At 36.3% G+C, this 18,031-nt stretch overlaps 2 protein-coding genes across 11 annotated transcripts; one reads left to right on the forward strand and one right to left on the reverse strand.

Annotated features, from left to right (window-relative positions):
* The first annotated feature begins 166 nt into the window (after positions 1–166).
* Ent3 (equilibrative nucleoside transporter 3) lies at positions 167–7,855 on the forward strand. 3 transcript variants are annotated; one of them, XM_077425572.1, is made up of 11 exons: positions 167–492; positions 593–986; positions 1,813–1,967; positions 2,229–2,357; positions 2,825–2,899; positions 3,169–3,392; positions 3,661–3,772; positions 3,924–4,094; positions 4,297–4,484; positions 4,744–4,984; positions 5,340–7,855. In XM_077425572.1, exons 3-11 carry the CDS (start codon positions 1,874–1,876, stop codon positions 5,738–5,740), a joined length of 1,635 nt encoding a protein of 544 aa, XP_077281698.1. In that variant the 5' UTR covers positions 167–492; positions 593–986; positions 1,813–1,873; the 3' UTR covers positions 5,741–7,855. The 3 variants fall into 3 exon arrangements, with proteins under 3 accessions (XP_077281698.1, XP_077281696.1, XP_077281697.1); XM_077425570.1 differs by lacking the exons at positions 167–492; positions 593–986 and adding an exon at positions 993–1,408; XM_077425571.1 differs by lacking the exons at positions 167–492; positions 593–986 and adding an exon at positions 993–1,408 and having other exon boundaries at positions 3,927–4,094.
* A 435-nt stretch (positions 7,856–8,290) lies between these two features.
* On the reverse strand, positions 8,291–16,908 carry LOC143908171 (serine/threonine-protein kinase dyf-5). 8 transcript variants are annotated; one of them, XM_077425576.1, is made up of 11 exons: positions 16,893–16,908; positions 16,707–16,790; positions 13,272–13,564; positions 12,808–12,935; positions 12,521–12,733; positions 12,006–12,353; positions 11,325–11,492; positions 10,966–11,094; positions 10,540–10,815; positions 9,583–9,800; positions 8,291–9,310 (listed from the first exon to the last, which is right to left on the reverse strand). In XM_077425576.1, exons 3-11 carry the CDS (start codon positions 13,425–13,427, stop codon positions 9,198–9,200), a joined length of 1,749 nt encoding a protein of 582 aa, XP_077281702.1. In that variant the 5' UTR covers positions 13,428–13,564; positions 16,707–16,790; positions 16,893–16,908; the 3' UTR covers positions 8,291–9,197. The 8 variants fall into 8 exon arrangements, with proteins under 8 accessions (XP_077281702.1, XP_077281700.1, XP_077281706.1 ...); XM_077425574.1 differs by lacking the exon at positions 16,893–16,908 and adding an exon at positions 16,506–16,591 and having other exon boundaries at positions 16,707–16,874; XM_077425580.1 differs by lacking the exon at positions 16,893–16,908 and adding an exon at positions 16,460–16,591 and having other exon boundaries at positions 10,576–10,815; positions 16,707–16,874.
* Positions 16,909–18,031: the final 1,123 nt, after the last annotated feature.

Raw genomic sequence — 18,031 nt, forward strand, 5'->3', positions numbered from 1 at the left:
TCACCTATTGCCATTGTCGATAATGTCGATAGACTAGATTACCTTAAATTTCGGGGTTGCTGTTTTATCTGTAGAGCTATATTCGCACACACACGCACGCATTATGCGTTGTGCAGAAGTGTGTGCTCCCCGCGCTTTACCATGGAGCCCTGGATTTGAGCGCGTTGAGGTTGAGGTTTTAATTTATGTCGAAAAAGTTCAGAATCCAAAAGTTTACTCGATTCACTTACAATTAGAATTAAGATTTATTTTCGTGCCTGTACGTTGCGTAGAGTCGATTAAGAAACTTTATTTCGTAGCCTTTCGTGGAAAAAAAGATGCGTATTGCGTACGTATATAGAAAATTGCGAGTGTCCACGATGAGAGTTTTCTAGTACCTATATATCTCGCGATGCATATAAATGGACAATGGGATGATCGAGATGTATCTATCGGGTCGGAGGGACAAGTTCTTTTCTGCGTATATGATGAGAGAACGGCGATATCATATAGGTATCGATCGCCAACCATTTTAATTCTATCCAATTAAAATTAAAATATCAAGAATATTAAATTATATATATCGATTCTCCTTTATTCGATCTTGATTAAGCTTTTTAGCGGCCCGGAAAGTGGAAACTATATATATCTTTGCATCCGAGGAAGAAGAGGAAATTTAAGCGATCAAAGTCAAACTTTTGCGTATCGCGTATTGTCTCTCTTCTCGATGATCGTGTCGGGCCGTCATATATCAGCCATGTGTAAATTGTGTGACTGCGGCAGACACCAAATCACCAAACGCGTCGGACACCGAGCATCGCCGAGCATTTCGAGCAATGGGCATTGGGGTTTGGGGTGTCCGCTGGCGCGGCGGCTGGACCCATAGCGGAGGCCCGGGACCGGGAGGCCTCACCCTCGCACCCGTGACTCGTGACTCGTGAGGAAACTCGGCGAGCGACGGCGCGCGCAGAAATCAATGCTGTAAATGTCAAAGCATGCGCTCGAAGGTAAGAAAAGAACTCGGCGTACGCGGTGGCAGTAGCGGTGCGAGGAAATAAATATCTTAGTGCTTAGCGATCAGGTGCGCGATCAAAGCATTCCGCATTCCTCTGGTAGAGGAAGCGTCGAGGAAGAGCGGCCGAGCACTCGCGCGCGTCCATGCGTTCGCGTGGACCATCGATTAGAAAAGCTCGTTCGAAGTTCAAACATCAAAAGTCGCCGATCTCTCCTTTCGCCGATTCCTCGTCTCCTCCGGCAATATGGATGAAAACTTAAGCCGGGGATATGTCCAGCTGGGCAAAGCCAGGGGTATGAACGAGTTCAAATTCTCCAACGGATTCACGCATCTCTCCCCGCCTGTGGACAAATGCAATTTCATTTACATGGCACTGATCCTCGGCGGCATAGGCTTTCTTCTACCTTACAACAGGTCCGACGACAGGCGACAACGTCGTATACCTTATATATATATTTTTTTCTTTTTAGATTATTCGTACATTGATGGTCGAACAAAATCAAAAGATTCGCTTTAAAGCCGGCCGATATATTAGAATTATTGTAGATTCCGCTCTTCGCTTCCCGCTCTCCGCTCTCCGCTCTCCTCGACGAACGATTAATTATAATCGTCGTCTGACCTTCTCCGATATTTGGCCAACGTATTGAATTTCGTAATTTTCTGCGCGGCACAACGGTGTCAACGCGGTACATGTGTGCCGCGGTGGAAAATTAAGAAATTTTGTAAAAGCAAATTGGCAATAGCTTAGCGCTGCGTGTTTAACTTTGATTAAAAAATCTCGCCACTTGTCCCGACAATAATGCCATTGTTTGTTACAGTTTCATTATAGCGGTGGATTATTTTCAAGCTAGGTATCCAGGAACTACCGTGATATTCGACATGTCCGTCGTTTACATCGTTATGGCTTTCTTCGCAGTCTTTGCGAACAATATTCTAGTCGAGACTCTGTCGCTCAACACGCGAATTACATTTGGTAAGGCACGCGGACGACATTTGTCGTTAAGTTAATCGAGTGACCTTGGGACACTGTTGCGAGATGAACGTGATGATAATATAATTTACAATCGTGTTTTGGATCATTTTATCGCATGGATCTGCCATTTGCGTGCAAAAGCTTTGTAATTAAACGTTTTCTTTGACTTTATCGCGTTTGAGTGTTTGAAACAGCTTCGAATAACGTCGTAATAAAAATGGATTGTACTAAACACCCTGTAATCTAATATTTAATACTTAGGATATCTGGTGTCCTTCGTTACTCTGAACTTTGTGGTGATCTGCGAAATTTGGTGGGAACTTTTCGGCGTTGCAACTTCCTATACTATCAATTTGGTTGCCGTCGCTATAGTATCGCTCGGTTGTACAGGTAGAATTATACGCAAGTTCATCGATACGTTATTCATCGATATTAGATAATGGAAAAATGTTGCAAGCGTTTATTTATTCGTTCTCCGATTAATTAACGAGTAACGTACGGTTTATTTGACGAATGACGAATATTATTTAACGGATACTCCCGAAAAGTCAAAACGCTCTAACGTATACATTCGTGCTCTCGTAACTTAAATAAAAATCTTTGAGATTTTTTAGAATATTTTTCAAGAATCTGCATTTTTTATTCTTCTGATAATACAGTGTTACTATAACCGCACGCGCTTGGCAAACGTTCTTCCGATTACATTTGTTGGATATCCAACATTTTCAGATTACGTATCTGATTAATTTGAAACTTGTGTGTGTAATATTTTTCCAAAAAAGACCTATCTAATAATTACAATTAATTGCAAACTGGCGAAAATTGTCTATTCTATTGTTTTCTCCACGACATTGCAGTTCAGCAATCGAGTTTTTACGGGTATACGTCAATGCTTCCTAGTCGATATACCCAAGCTGTGATGACTGGAGAAAGTGAGTATTATTTCATAAATGGTTGAAATCTGTCTTTCGTCGACAAATTATTTCAACAAAATTTTAATTTATGATTTAATTATTTAGTTTTGATTATGTCGGACGTTCTGAGAAATCGTATAAAATAATAGATTTCATCTAGTCCTCACTCGATAAATTATAAATTATAAAAAGTAACAACACTACTGCGTATTATTCCTTCTCTAATTATTATGGAAGATATACTATTTGATACATAAAAATTAAAATATTTTGTTACATGTTTTCAGGTGTCGCTGGTTTTTGGGTGTCGATCAATCGAATAATAACAAAATCTTTACTCAATGATGAACGTGGCAATACATCCATGTTCTTCATCTTGTCGAATATGACGATCCTGTTGTGTTTTGTACTACATCAAATAGTACGAAAGACCGATTTTGTGCAATTTTACATAACGCTTTGCCAAGAAAGAAATCGAATCACGTTAGAACCAACGGAAGATGTCGGCCTGGTACGTACGCGGTAATCTCATTCTGTATCTCATATCGTATCCTTTATATTTATATGAAAATTCCATTGAAAGAAATCAAGGAGCGGTAATTGGAAACGTGTGATATCAGCAAATGTGTGTTTCGAGAGAGGAATACGATTGAAATTAATAATCTCAGTTATTTAATTTTTCTCGAAATTATTCAAAATTAATTATTCGTGCAAAATAGACAATTTTGTGTGCACGTGTAATGATTAATATATGATATTTTCGTTCTTATTAAAAATAGATGGATCCATTAGATCAAGTTGGCGATCCCTCGAAAGGCCAGTACGGAGTATTGAAGATTCAAACGAGTCCATTGGCAACGGAATCTGCGAGTGGAAGTGCTGATTTGAATGGTAATCGAGAAATTAATTTCCATGCGAATTAATTATAGAAATGATATACACACCGAGTTTCTTTGAGGAATTATTGCTTCAGATTGCTTTGCAAATAGAATGCCGTGGTTATCGATAATACGCAAAACTTTGTTCGATTGATTTGTTTCAGCAGCCGGACAATATTCTGCATTCTCGTTCAGCAATCCGGTATATGAGCCTGGTGCTCCTTCGGGCAATCCGCCTGGTAGCGCTGGACCAACTTACAAGGTTGAAGATGTCGTGGTTATGAGAGGAGCCTATGGGACACAAAGCACAAGTACGCCATGGTCCGGCATGAAAAGTAAGAACGCCGATTCGTTTTCAATCATACGTAAACTTCTAGGGTGATTGTACGATATATAATGTTGCTTTTTACACAATTGTATGCAATTTACGCACGTATCGTCGCGGGGCAAATAAAAAGATTTAATCGTAATTTAGAATATGAAATATCTTCAATTATTCTCAGCTTTAATTATTCAGTTTAAACCAATATCTTTTAGGAGGTTTGCTCGCAAGACTCGAAGTCGCCAAATTGATCTTTCCTTATATGGCCAGCATTGGTGCTGCTTACTTCGTAACGCTTTGCCTCTATCCAGGAATTGTATCGGAAATAATATCTTGTAAATTCGAGTCATGGATGCCAGTCATTTTGATGACTGCTTTTAACGCCTCTGATTTACTCGGCAAGGTACCGCCGATTATACAAATTGTTTGCCTCGATCTTGCTGCTCTGTTCCTTTTATGCATTTAATATATATATATGTATTTTTGTTATTATTTAAATTCAAATTCAAATAGATAAAATTGTAAATGTAAGAAATTTAAAATGTTAGGACAGTACGTTAAATATTGCCTTTTAAAAATAAAAATGGAACGAATAGAACAGCAAGATAAAAATATTTTTCTTATGCATGGTATTATAATAAAGAGAATTTGGTTTCTTGTAGGTATTCGCTCTGATACCTTATGAATGGAAACGAACTCAACTGCTTTATTTCGCTAGCGCAAGGGTCATACTTATTCCTCTATTTCTGCTTTGTGCAATTCCGCGTGGTGCTCCTATTCTCTCTGGTGAGGGATATCCACTCCTATTCTCTTGGCTACTTGGCCTTACAAATGGTATAGTTGGTTCCATACCTATGATTCAGGCACCTAGTAAAGTACCGGAGGAACATCGAGAACTTGCAGGTACATCCAGGAAAGAGGGAGATGTCGGCATATAAGTACATTACTGGAATATGACAAATAAAAAAAATCAGTTTATATAAGTCTTTTCACTTTTAATTATTCACATTTCCAAAGTAATTGCAACATCTTGATATTTGATATTTTGATATTAAGAAATTTATTTCAAATTTACTTACGTATAAAGATTGATGACGCTATCTAGGAATTTTATTCAATGATTTAAAACGGTCTGTCATTAACAGATTTATTTGGTTTAGAATTGGTAGTGGAAAACAACAATGTAACATAATATATGTAGTATAATAAATTTATTATAGATTAGTATAACATTTAACAATATTGAATATTTTGTAAGGTAATATCATGACCTTGTCATACATTACTGGTTTGACTATTGGATCTCTATTGGCATATATGATGGATGCCTGTCTTGGACCATCTGTACAAGTCAAGGACGTGTGTTTGAAGATGGCAAAGGTTCAAGCTGGTCAAACTTCGACAACTGCACTCGCTAACATAACGTCGAGCGTCCTAACAACCGCAATCTCTTCCACTTTACCAGTCGTTGAAAGAACAACGGTGGTACCGAAGCCGAAGACCACCGATATACTAGCCACGATCTTGATGTCAACCGTGTTGTCGAACAGCACTGTGAGCTTATTAAACGACGGAGGATTGTTGGATGCGTCAACGACGGCCTTACCAAAGATCTTGGTTAACGCTACCTCGGCGAGCAACGCAATTTTGCAACATTAGGACGCATATATTGTGTGCTGTGTTAAATCTGGTGCTTTCACATCAATATATATGAAAGAAAGAGAGAGAATGTGTGGTGTGTGTTTTCGCGATTAAGCAAGTGTACGTGCGTGTCGAAAATGATATAAAAGTTGCTACAAGGCTGAATATTTAGGAGGGTTAGACTTTAAGTTGGTAATATATGCTCATATTATGTATTATCTTAGAATTGATTTTTTGCTTAATTATCCAATGCGTACGTACAAGTATTCTTTTAAAAAGTAAAAAAAAAAGATAAATGGTATTATGAAATTTTGTTGCATATAACTGTACAATACAGTTCAGATAATTTGTGTTATCAAAATACGAGATGTTGAGCAAGTTTTTAAGCATTTTGCGCGGATAAAAAATTCTATGAAAAAGAGATGAGTTTTGGAGAAATAAGTACTAAAATAACATAAAAATTAAAATGTTAAAAATAACCGCACGAATGTGTGTGTGTGTGTGTGTGTGTGTGTGTGTATACGCATGCGCGCGTGCGCGGTGCGTGTGTATAATATATATATATATATATATATATATATATATATATATATATAAATTGAGCAAAGAATAAGTTTTAAAACTATACATAACGTGAACAAAAATAAAAATATAGCAAAACGAGTTTAGCATAACAAAAAGAGAAAAATAAAATTGGCAACACGTTAATCATAAAAATACTGAACTCGTTGGGTGTGTTAGATATTCGGCACGCAAATTTAAAGTGCTCTCGTTATTCTTGTAAATTGATAGAATGATTACTAGCGAACATTAGTTGGCGAATGAAAATTGAATTTTGCATTTAATTTGATGGAGATATTCTCATTCAGATATTAATACTGTTTTCATTGATATTTGTTTATATGCAAGCTATATAATGTATATAGTTTTATCTGAAACTGTTCTAAAATATTGCCAGATTAAACACGCGCACAAAGGACTCGAGATGATTGTGTAAAACATTGCGCATAATGAATAATTTGCGAGAGATACGTGGAATTTCGAATATTTCCTTTTTGTTGGGGGTATCGCGTGCCTTTTATTTCACATTGGCAAATCGCTTTTTCGAATGCTTTTAAAGTCTTAAAAAAGCGAAATTATTGTTAATTTTTTTTATAAAAAGTGATTCTATGTATTTATTGGTATTTATTCTATACGTTGTTTTTGTTACTGTTTCAATATGTAGTGCACGTTCTAGATTGGAGGATGATCCTACTCGCGACTCATTCTAGTGAGTAGTGTAGACGGGTAAAAATCATGGATAATCGATGATTTTTATCCGTCTACACTACTCACTAGGATGAGCCGCGAGTAGGATCATCCTCCAATCTAGAACGGGCATAAGATACTGTTAGACTATTGATGGTTGACAACTAAGAAATTTTTGCTGATAAAGTTATCATACGAGTATATTCTGTCAAGTTGTTATATGCATCTCCATGTGTGAATAGTTGATACGATAAAATACGTATAATTTATATAGTATACTAGACGTCATAATTATTTTATATTCACTGGATACATTCTCTAGATACATTTTCAGAAAGTAATAGAACCATATTTAATCACATTATTATAACTACCAGTAATAAAGAAATGGACAATACTGAGCAATAATTGACAATTGGTACTTGCAAAAAATTGTGTTAACTTTTATATTTCATGGATATATTTTTAAATTTAAGTTTTTTTTTTTAATTTATCACTAACTTTTTAGTAAGTTATGTCTGATCATTAGTTATAGATTATTTGTGATGCTTATTAATATTTAAATGCGATACGTTGTTATATGGTACTCATCTAGTGAATGTGAATGTGATTTAAGATATTTATGATACGTCCAGACCACTTAATGAAGGAGAAAAGTCGACTTCACATACGCACACACAACACACACACACACACACACACACACACACACACACACAAACAAACAAACGTCCCCTCTTTACCCTTCCAGCTTCGTTATTCGCGTTATCTGCTCAATACATATCCGGTGTTATGTAGGGGATTGTAATCAAAGTTTGTAAAATTAAGTAGTTAACGATATAATGGAAAAAATATAATATACTCGATCATGCGACTGATCAACTATCTTTCCTTTTTTCTTAATTTTTAACATACGCCCAAAGAAACACCACTTGAATAACTTGCTCTCTCTAAGATTAATTAATTACTCCAATTATGCTAGACAAATTGTTATGATTCAATGTATACGCGTTATTCCTAGTCAACATATCAACCCCTTTTCGAAATTTATATGTATGGATTATACAGAGTGAGAAAACAATCACGTTTGATGTATCTCCTTTTTGGCGAAAAACGCATTGAAAACTACAATATTTTAAAATTAATACATTTAAACATTTTATTCTTGTGCCATATAAAGTAAAAAAACTTAGCAAAGTATATATTCTTTTCTCTTTTACATATTGAATCCATTTTTGTCGATTTCTACAAGAAAATTCAGATATTTAAAATTAAATGATATTCGTACTACAACACACGAAGGAACAAATTTTGTAGAAATTAAAGTAACAGAATGACCAGTTTGATTTATTATTTCATCTAAAAGATTTATTCTTTCGTAATTTCAAGAAAGTTTGTTATTTGATTGAGAAATTTATCAATATTCTTAATAATGCTGAGAAAAAAATACGCGTCTTTTATTTCTCACTAGATGCTACATATCGTGGTGGTAAGGTGTCGTGTCAATCTTTATCAAATTAATACAAGGATCACATTGACACATCTTTGAGAAAATAAATTATAATATAACAGGTAAAGTATAACAAAAGTATGCTGCGCATAACGTACATACGAAACAGGGAATGTGCATTATTTGTTGTATATTATATTTTTCATTCTAATGCCATATTTGTGTACATTTTATTAGATATGATACGGCGTGATACACTTTGGCATCGATTCTACACTGAACAAATATATCGATTGATATACTTTACGATACTGTCCTACAATCCATCTCGAAAATCACGTTACTATGATCAAATGTCACAAAAAGATCACGCCGCATATAATTAATATGTACAAACAATATATGTGTGTACACACGCACACACGCACACGCACACACACACACATATATATATATATATATATATAATATAATGTATATTACAAATTTATGTACATCATCGCATTCCACATATCATTTCTCTCTCAGAAAATTAAACTTTTTCATACATGATCAACTAATGGATGACTTATAGCAATCTATATATAACTGTTTCTGGAACTTTGATCATATGAAAATACTGCAATTCAATAACACTGTGACAATTCCATTTTACATGTCTCTGTCACAATGGAACGACAACAATCGTTTTATATCACAGTTGAAATTCGCCTAAAAAGAAAGGCCATGATGATTAAATTATTGATTTAAAAAGGAGAACGAATCTCTTTACAACGGTCATTTGAGGTATTTTGCTGCCCAATCTGTTCGGCCGTGAGGCCCACTGCTGGCTTTCGTGTTGAAAACATTCCCAAACAAATTTGGTTGAAACATAGGCTTATTGGTAGTCTCTATCGAAAAGAGATATCATATTAACTGACACTATATCGTAACCTATTAATTTTCTCTATTTTGTGACGCACAAATAAGAGCGTCATAGCATTTGCATTCTTATTTAAAAAATGTGTGTTTGAAATGTTATTCTTCTAAAATATAAAGAAAGCAACCTTTGGCATTGCAACATTTTATTGCAATAGATTAATAAAAAAAATTATATTATTTCTTAAGCAAGAATGCAGCAACAGCAATTTATACAAGTACTTATAGTACTTAAAGTACTCACTGATATTTTGGGTACCGTACACACTGGGGTAAGGTAATCTCAAGTTTTGTTCGGTGATATAACGGTTTCGCGCGAGATAATGTTGCCTTGTTTGATTCTCAATATTATTTCTAGGCCCCCAAAAGGATTCTGTAAAATCCTCATATTTGTTGGACGTTGCCTGACCGATGAATCCATTCAATAGCAGTTTAGATCGGTTGATATCGGAATCCTCATTTCTTGAAAATACATAGAAAAAAGCATTAAACGGTAAACGATAAAGAAGCCGCAGGACACATTGATGAATACACATAGATAGTTTATTGCATATTTTTAATTTACAATAGGGATTACACAAGGATTCAGTACAATTGTAAATTGTATATATTTGTCATTAGTCATGCATTTTAGTTTTGAAAAATTGTTCCATTCAGTATACATTTACCGCCATCCAATGAATGCAATGAGCATCTTTCGAAATCAGTCGAAATTTTGATAATTAGAACAATAATTGTCAAGATATGTCGCAATACATGTATCATATATAGCGCGAATGATCGTATACTTTGATCTAATAAGTCTGCTATTATTATAAAACCTTTGATGAGATATTCGGCAAAGTGAGTGAACAAGGCTCGACATAGAAGATGTGCGGCAGCGATTCGAGAAATTTGACAAATTGACCGAATAAACTCAAGGATTTTTAAAAAGATATTTAATGGAAATAAGATTTTCAACAATACAGCAGCTAAATCTTGCATGATATTAGTCAAGACATAAATTGACTCGCAAACAATCGTATCGTAAGATCGTTTTGTTTGAGAATAATTCTTTTCAAGTGACATAAATTTAAGCATACTTATTAAATACTCGGAAAATATATTTTGTCTGATTTGCACGCGTACCAAGAAATGGCCGATTACTAATATCGCGCATGCGATAAGAATTCTTTGGATTGGATTTCGGAATTTTATATACCTGGATGGCAAATTTGTGCTCTGGCCTGCGACGTACCGAGCCACACTGAGGTAGTGTTGTTTTGCCGAAACCTTACGTAAGTTCTTCATTTGGTTAGACTGGTTAGACTGATTCCACATTCTCGATGGTGATTCCTTCCACGTTGGTAGGGACCAATTCACATTACCATGCAAATTGTCAGACTGCTGATAGTTGGCATTCCAATTGGCACGATTTTCCTTGTACACACGATCTGGGATAAGCGTCGCGCTTGGATTCTCTGGGATAATTTTGCTTCTGATATGAATAAATTAGACGATTAGATCAGAGAATGGCATATATATATATATATATATATATATATATATATATATATATGTATGTATATATACGGATGGTGAGAAAAAAATCTACAATTTCTTGTATAGAAAAATCCATGCAACGCACCCTAGAAGATCGGCAAAATCGTCCTCGTCCCACTTGGAGGTATTGCTATCGCGTTTGCGATTATTGTGATTTAATAACGGTAAGGCTGCCGGCTGCTGTTGCGATTCAACGAGCATCTTTTCTGGTGCCCTACAAATATTTAAAATTTTAACTCGTATATTTGATAATCGAAAATTTAGTTGCAAAATTTATCGCAAAATTATATTTATCGCGATCTTCCTCGTAGTTTCAAAGTATAACTTATATAAATTGCGATACTATTAGTTACTATTACTCGTTACAACATAGTTTAGTAAAAAGTATATGACTTCTCGTGTATTTATTTATACGCATATATATTGTAGTGAAATGTATTTTACCTCGATTGAGCTAGGCTGTTAATGACGAGATCTTCCCGAGAGTAATTAAACTGCTTAGGCACAGGAGGTGGAAGATTTATTTTGTTCATAACGAGGTCTCGTTGAGATACAACACCAATCTTTTTACTATTGACGATACGTGGATCGCCGACTTGAAAATATGGATACCTGGAATCATGCGTGACAACAGTGGAGAGCCAGTGGGGAGCTTTAAATTGTTCAGGATTCTTTTAGAAAATTTCTACAAAAATGTTTTTAAAGATATCTGACAGATGTCTCAGAAATATATCAATATCTGTTCTTTCGCCTTGCAGATATTTGTACCCAATCAAGTATATTATTTTTTGTTTCCCTATTCCTTAAAGCAGATGTTATTGCTATAGCATTGCAAAATGCAAAGCTTCTAATTTTCCATTTTACTGCCGGCATAATTATATAATAAATGTATAAATCAAGTGTCGACGCTTTAGATAATAGGACAGAAAAAAGGAAAATTGAGAAACGTGCTGTTTAAAATTATTTTTCTCAATTACACAATCGCAATCAAAAAGCATTTACTCTATATGTTTTACTTATTTTATTGCGAAAAATTACCTTTTCTATTCGCTATTCGCTAGTTGTACGACTTTTTATTAAAACCCTTATAATTTATATAAATTTATACCTATATTACTGATATACCTGAGCGATTGCTGCGCTGTTGGTCTCTTAATGGGATTCCACTGTAACATATCTTCCATGAGTACGACTGCCTCTTGACTGGCATTTGGTATCAATACGGTCAACGATGTACGCGTAAAATTCGGAAATTTGAAATTCATAGCTGTGGCCAATTGGTATCCCTCTGGCCAATCTTCTTTATCGGGTGTTCCGATTACAGAACATATTTTAAATATTTCGTCGATCTCACTTTTGCCAGGAAACAAAGGCCTAAACGTATATAATTCGGCCATTATACAGCCGACGGCCCAAATGTCAATCGGACTGTTGTAAGTCGTGGAATGCAGTAACACTTCCGGTGCCCGATACCTATACCCAGAGGTTTATCAAATTCCACGAGATTAATCAAATAAATTTGCTTTGCAAGAACGTTAGAGTATTACATTGTATCAAATTTTTTTCTTTGATGGCCAAGCTAACGTTTTTGCAAATTGTGACACACACACACACACACTGGACTATTACGAAATTATTACCATCTTGTTGATACGTAGTCTGTATATGGAGGTCTCGATCGGATCTCTCTGGCTAGTCCGAAATCAGCAATCTTTACCAATTCGGGACCCATACATAACAAATTTTCTGGCTTCATGTCGCGATGAAAGAAACCATGTTTATGCATGAAAGCGAGACCTTGCAACACTTGATACACCATGTTCCTTATTACCGGCTCGGGAAAAAGTTTGTCTCTACGATTTAAAACATTTCGAATAAAACGATTTCGAGTAGGTAATATCTATAATAGAATTACAAGCTGTCATACATGTACCTGTCCTTCATCAGTTGATAGAGATTTTCCTTCATGTATTCGAATACGAAATACAGCACATCGTTCTCTCGTATAACTTCTTTAAGTTTTACGACGTTTGCGTGACTAAGTTTTTTCAATGACTGCAATAAATTAGGAAAAAAAAATGATTAAAATCATTTGTAGGTAATTATTGATTTAACTGGGAGAAGCGATAACTGACAAAGATAATCTCGCACAGACATATTTCCTATTATATTTTTAGCATGGCATTTAGCACAATTATTATGCTCATTTAGTTATGATTTATCGTTAATGCCGTTATACGCTGCTCGTGCCTTTTTGTGATTTGCAAAGAATTTTGTTTCACATACAACTACATAATAAGATTTCTTTTATCATCGTCATATCATCTAATTGATTGACTATTATTAATCTCTATTGTTATTTATCCAATTATATTAAACATATTATATTACCTTTACTTCTCGCAGATTCATAGCTTCTTCCCAAGAATAATATTTTCTCTTCATTCTCTTTATAGCCACCTTTTCACCCGTATCAATACGTTCCCCGAGAACGACGGAACCAAAGGTTCCGTCACCCAACTGGTTCAAAGTTATATATCGATTCATCCTCGCTGTTCAGATTCAACAATTTTTGTACCTTGTACTCGTTCTTATTACACGGCAGATATCGGCATAATAAAGAGGATACTTATGCGCCGTTGGAATTGGCAGCCTCGCATGTTTCTTTTACCGCATAGGCGTCGCTGTAATCGTGCAAAATGATAACGCTATATAAGTTAGTAATTTTTATTCAAAAATTTTTTCCTTAAAAAAAATGTGGGCTTAATTTTAATATATAGATTAGGGTGTGTTATTTTGGAGCAACTTTTTTTTTCATTTCCCGAATAGCATACATACTTGCAGGAAGGTAAAATAAGAATAAGATACCTGTTAAAATTTTAGCCCTTAATATTAATATTGACAGGTCGCTCCGCGCGACTTTTTATTTTTCATTTAGTAAGATAGAAAAATTCGAACTATCTAACAAACAGTACGACAGCCGTGCGCCACATAGATTTTCCGTAGTAACGTTACCGCTCTACAAAAAAGATCTCGTTATCATTTTTCATAACGTCAACCGTTCAAAAGATATTCAAAGTTAAAGTTCGATAACGTTTATAAAACTTGTTTTTGCTTCTTATGACGTTTGTATCATATCGACTATCAAAAATTATGAAATAATCAATACATATTTTTGTAGAAAATTTAACGATCTACAAAAAAGGTCTCTTATATTTATGAAAAAATGATAGATCTTTTTTGTAGAGCGGTAACGTTACTACGGAAAATCTATGTGGCGCACGGCTGTCGTACTGTTTGTTAGATAGTCATACAATTTTTTTCTATCTTACTAAATGAAAAATAAAAAATCGCGATGAGCGACCTGTCAATATTAATATTAAGGGCTAAAATTCTAACAGGTATCTTATTTTACCTTCCTGCAAGTATGTATGCTATTCGAGAAATGGAAAAAAAAAGTTACAAAATGACACACCCTATATAATATAGATATAATTAGAATAAGTTTAGAATGACTTAAAGTAGTCTCAAGAGAATAAAATTTTCTGTCGTTAAACTCAACCTAAGGGTGGACTACCTGGTATTGCTAATTATACAGAGATTATTGATTTACTTTTATTTGACACGATTGTCGGAGACAGCAGAGAAAGTGAAAATTTTACAAATAATACCGTGTTCTTTCACTTCACTTGTGAAATGTCTGCAAGGTGTATGCGGAACGCGACAAAGAATTGTAGACAGGGCCTTCACAACGTAAAACTTGGTTATAATTAACTTAAAATTATAATTAAGAATACCTTTCTTATATAAATTTAAATTATAAATTTGCACAAAAATAAATATAAATAGGAGGAAAACGTCCACTTACATGTTTACAGTAACTTTCTGCTAATTGTAAGACATCGTTAGATCTGAATTATCGTTGTTAACTCGACTAAATATTTTCAACTGATTATTATATTTTTAATTAAAATATTTATGTATTTGAATATTAAATACGACATATTAAATCTAACATGACGTAATTTGACTGAAATACTTAAATATTTCAATTGAAAAAATAATAAAAAGTTGAAAATATGTAGTCACAGGTTTTTACTAAACTTATACAGTCTCGTTACAACTTACAACGTATAAATACACGACTTGCATCCGATTCCAATATTGACTTTATAGCGGAATAAATATTTGATATAATAGCACACGCATATTATTATTCTATACGATCTGCTGTAAGACTCAGGAACTAGGAACCGTCGACAAAATGGCAATCTTGTAGAATTGTAGATAGAATTTAACACGTTCCATAGTATTTACGTTACTCGTTCCTGATTTGATATATCACGTCAAACATCGCGGTAGCGATATATCTAAATAACAAATAGTGGAATTTGCACTCATCTATTTTAAGGCCGAGAAGGGCGAGAGGAAGAGACGATCGGCGAATTATTATATTATAATATACATCAGACTGATCAGACGGGTGCCTCTGTACGCGTACATCGAACTTGCCTACGTACAACGATCGCGTCGCACGACAAACTCAAAACTCAAAACGCTTTACACTACTAACTCGCTAGCTCCGAGCAGTCCGAGCCTACGAGCACAGTCGAATCTTAATCCAATGGCATCAATCGAGCACTAAGGAACAAAAGACTCGTGGGAGTTGTAGTTGTAGGCGCAATCTAGGACACGAACCGTATATATATATATATATATATGTATATATAGTCACGCCGAGATTGGCATTTTCTTAGGGTCGCATGCGAACGGCGAACGATCTTGGTGCGCGGCGGGCCAGACATGCAAGAATATAGATTTTCTCAAATGGCATTACTCGCGACCCTCGCGACCCGGCCGATCGCCCGCGCCGACCGTGCAAAAGCACCGAAATCCGAATGTCCCGTAATTTTCTGCTCTATAGCAACTCTAGCAAGTAGCAAGTGGCAAGTCTCTCTATAATCCAGATTCTAGATACATACAAGTACTCTATAAATCGCGAGTCGTCGATTTCAATATCGGCCGGATAGTCTATTGCCTGGCAAATTTGACAAGAGTAAAGATTTTCTTGGCGACGCGACGATCAAGAAGTCAAATAAAAAGCCAAGCCATCGAATCATAGATATGCTATAACAGAACCATAATTTGAAGTTTAGTTACAAGAAGATGTAAAAAATTAGAAAATATATGCAATAACACGTAATAATGGAATCCTGATAAATCATCACCCTTATTCACCATGGCATATAATAAATAAATCGATAACATAAAGCAGTTCAAGTTCCTCATTTCAAATATCTTAACAAGATGGAAAAATGTTACGAGCTTTGGCTGACCTTGAAAAGATTTAACAACATTTGGGAATTCAATTATAATATTTGTATTCGCACTATTTTACGTTTTCCAAAGATTGTTTTCGAGAGCGAGAGAGAGAGAGAGAGAAAGAGAGAGAGAGAGAGAGAGAGAGAGAGAGAGAGAGAGAGAGAGAGAGAGAGAGAGAGAGAGAGCATAAACAATGTTGAAAGTATAATTGTGACAAGTTTCTTAGTTATTTTCTTTTGAAAATCGAGAAGATTTACCTCGGTGGTACTTGAACGGCGCAAAACGTGAATTATTCCGATTTACCTCAATGCGAACGAAACGTCATAGTTGTTTGCCAATTGCGATTAAAGAGTCGGACCGTCGGCGTCGTCGCAAGTCGCAAGGCGATACTAGAAAATTGACGAATCGACAATTCTTTCCGCAAGTAATCCTCATTGGTCTCGTCGCCCTATCATTAACGGTAATAAAGCTACACACGCGCGCACACACACAGGCTATACTTACAACGAACGAAAAGCGAAGACAGGCTTGTTTGCGTAGCTGGCCTCTTCCACGTACTTGACTTGACTATCTTCTTGCGTAGCGTAGCTATCATTCGCAACAAACTATTAATTGAGCGGCCATGCCGTATGCCATATTGTGCCATATGCCATATGCCATATGCCAAATGCCAAATGCCAAATGCCATACCTCGCGGTCGCCATGGATACGAATATGGAAAATCAAACTGCCGCCGAGCGCCGCCGCGCCGCGCTGGGCGCGCTGACGGCTGAACGCCAAGTGTGCGCGCGCTTGCACGCTGCCCGCCGCTGCCGCGAGCGTCACTAGAAGCATCCCACGTGGTCACTCGTCCGATTGGTGATTAATCTGACTCGTCGCTTGCGTCACCACCAGTCACCGCCGACCGCCGTCGTCCCACTTTCCAAGTTTCCACTGTGCGCGTCGCGCGTCGCGTCACCAATCTAAACATCCCATCACAAATAATGTAATAAAATAGGATGTTTTGTTGCGTGATCGCGACGGATGACGCGATGCATGACGCTCTCATTGCTCAATGGAAACTCAGCCTAATGCTAGGTCTACACGGCGAGCGGCGAGTCGTAAAGTCGTGACTGTCGTGAGTCGTAAGACGTGACCACGCACAGTCGCGTATTCTCCTCACAATAAATTCGATTGTGCGTGGTCACGTCTTACGACTCACGACTTTACGACTCGCCGTGTAGACCTTAGGCTGAGTTTCCACTGAGCGCGACACGCGTCGCGTCGTCCGAGTTGAACCACGCAAAACATCCCATTTTGATCCCGTCACAAGAATGTAATAAAATGGGATGTTTCGCGTGGTTAACTTGTGACGACGCGACGCGTGACGCGCTCAGTGGAAACTCAGCCTTACTTTTAAAAATTACTTTCAAATAGACATAAATAGATTTGAGTTTTTAGATGGATTTCGAATAATTTGGATAATTGGATGATAATAATCGAAAGAAAAACGGCCACATTGCAGTTCGCGCGCAATAACACGCAATTCGTATGGACTGTATGGAGTATGGAGTATGGCATTTTAATATTTAAGCGTGTATAGCGTATAAGATAGGCGTATACGATTCGCGTTTTCCTTTGGGGCTTTGGACCGAGCGAATCAGGGTTGAATATTCCCTAGCCTCGAAGCCGACAGCCGACCGACGGCAACTCGGCAATGAGGGTGCCTCCCCATGCAGGACGGAATCTCGGAATCATTCTGATTGGTTAGTCCCATGAAACTATTGGTTAGCCTCATGGGACTAACCAATCGGAATGATTCCGAGATTCCGTCTTGCATGGGGAGACAA

This window comes from Temnothorax americanus, unplaced genomic scaffold (genome assembly GCF_048541705.1).
Source record: "Temnothorax americanus isolate GAGA-0224 unplaced genomic scaffold, ASM4854170v1 Scaffold9, whole genome shotgun sequence".
NCBI classification, from domain to species: domain Eukaryota; kingdom Metazoa; phylum Arthropoda; class Insecta; order Hymenoptera; family Formicidae; genus Temnothorax; species Temnothorax americanus.

Bases quoted from the DNA above. Each gene is read 5' to 3' on its own strand.
- Ent3 (XM_077425570.1), top strand. From the start codon at position 1,239: ATGGATGAAAACTTAAGCCGGGGATATGTCCAGCTGGGCAAAGCCAGG. The intron at 3,393-3,660 runs GTACGTACGCGG...TATTAAAAATAG, and splicing joins CAACGGAAGATGTCGGCCTG to ATGGATCCATTAGATCAAGT. The intron at 4,485-4,743 runs GTACCGCCGATT...GGTTTCTTGTAG, and splicing joins CCTCTGATTTACTCGGCAAG to GTATTCGCTCTGATACCTTA.
- LOC143908171 (XM_077425576.1), bottom strand. From the start codon at position 13,427: ATGAATCGATATATAACTTTGAACCAGTTGGGTGACGGAACCTTTGGT. The intron at 10,816-10,965 runs GTGCGTTGCATG...TATTCATATCAG, and splicing joins GATTTTGCCGATCTTCTAGG to AAGCAAAATTATCCCAGAGA. The intron at 9,311-9,582 runs GTGAGTACTTTA...TCTTTTCGATAG, and splicing joins GTACGGTACCCAAAATATCA to AGACTACCAATAAGCCTATG.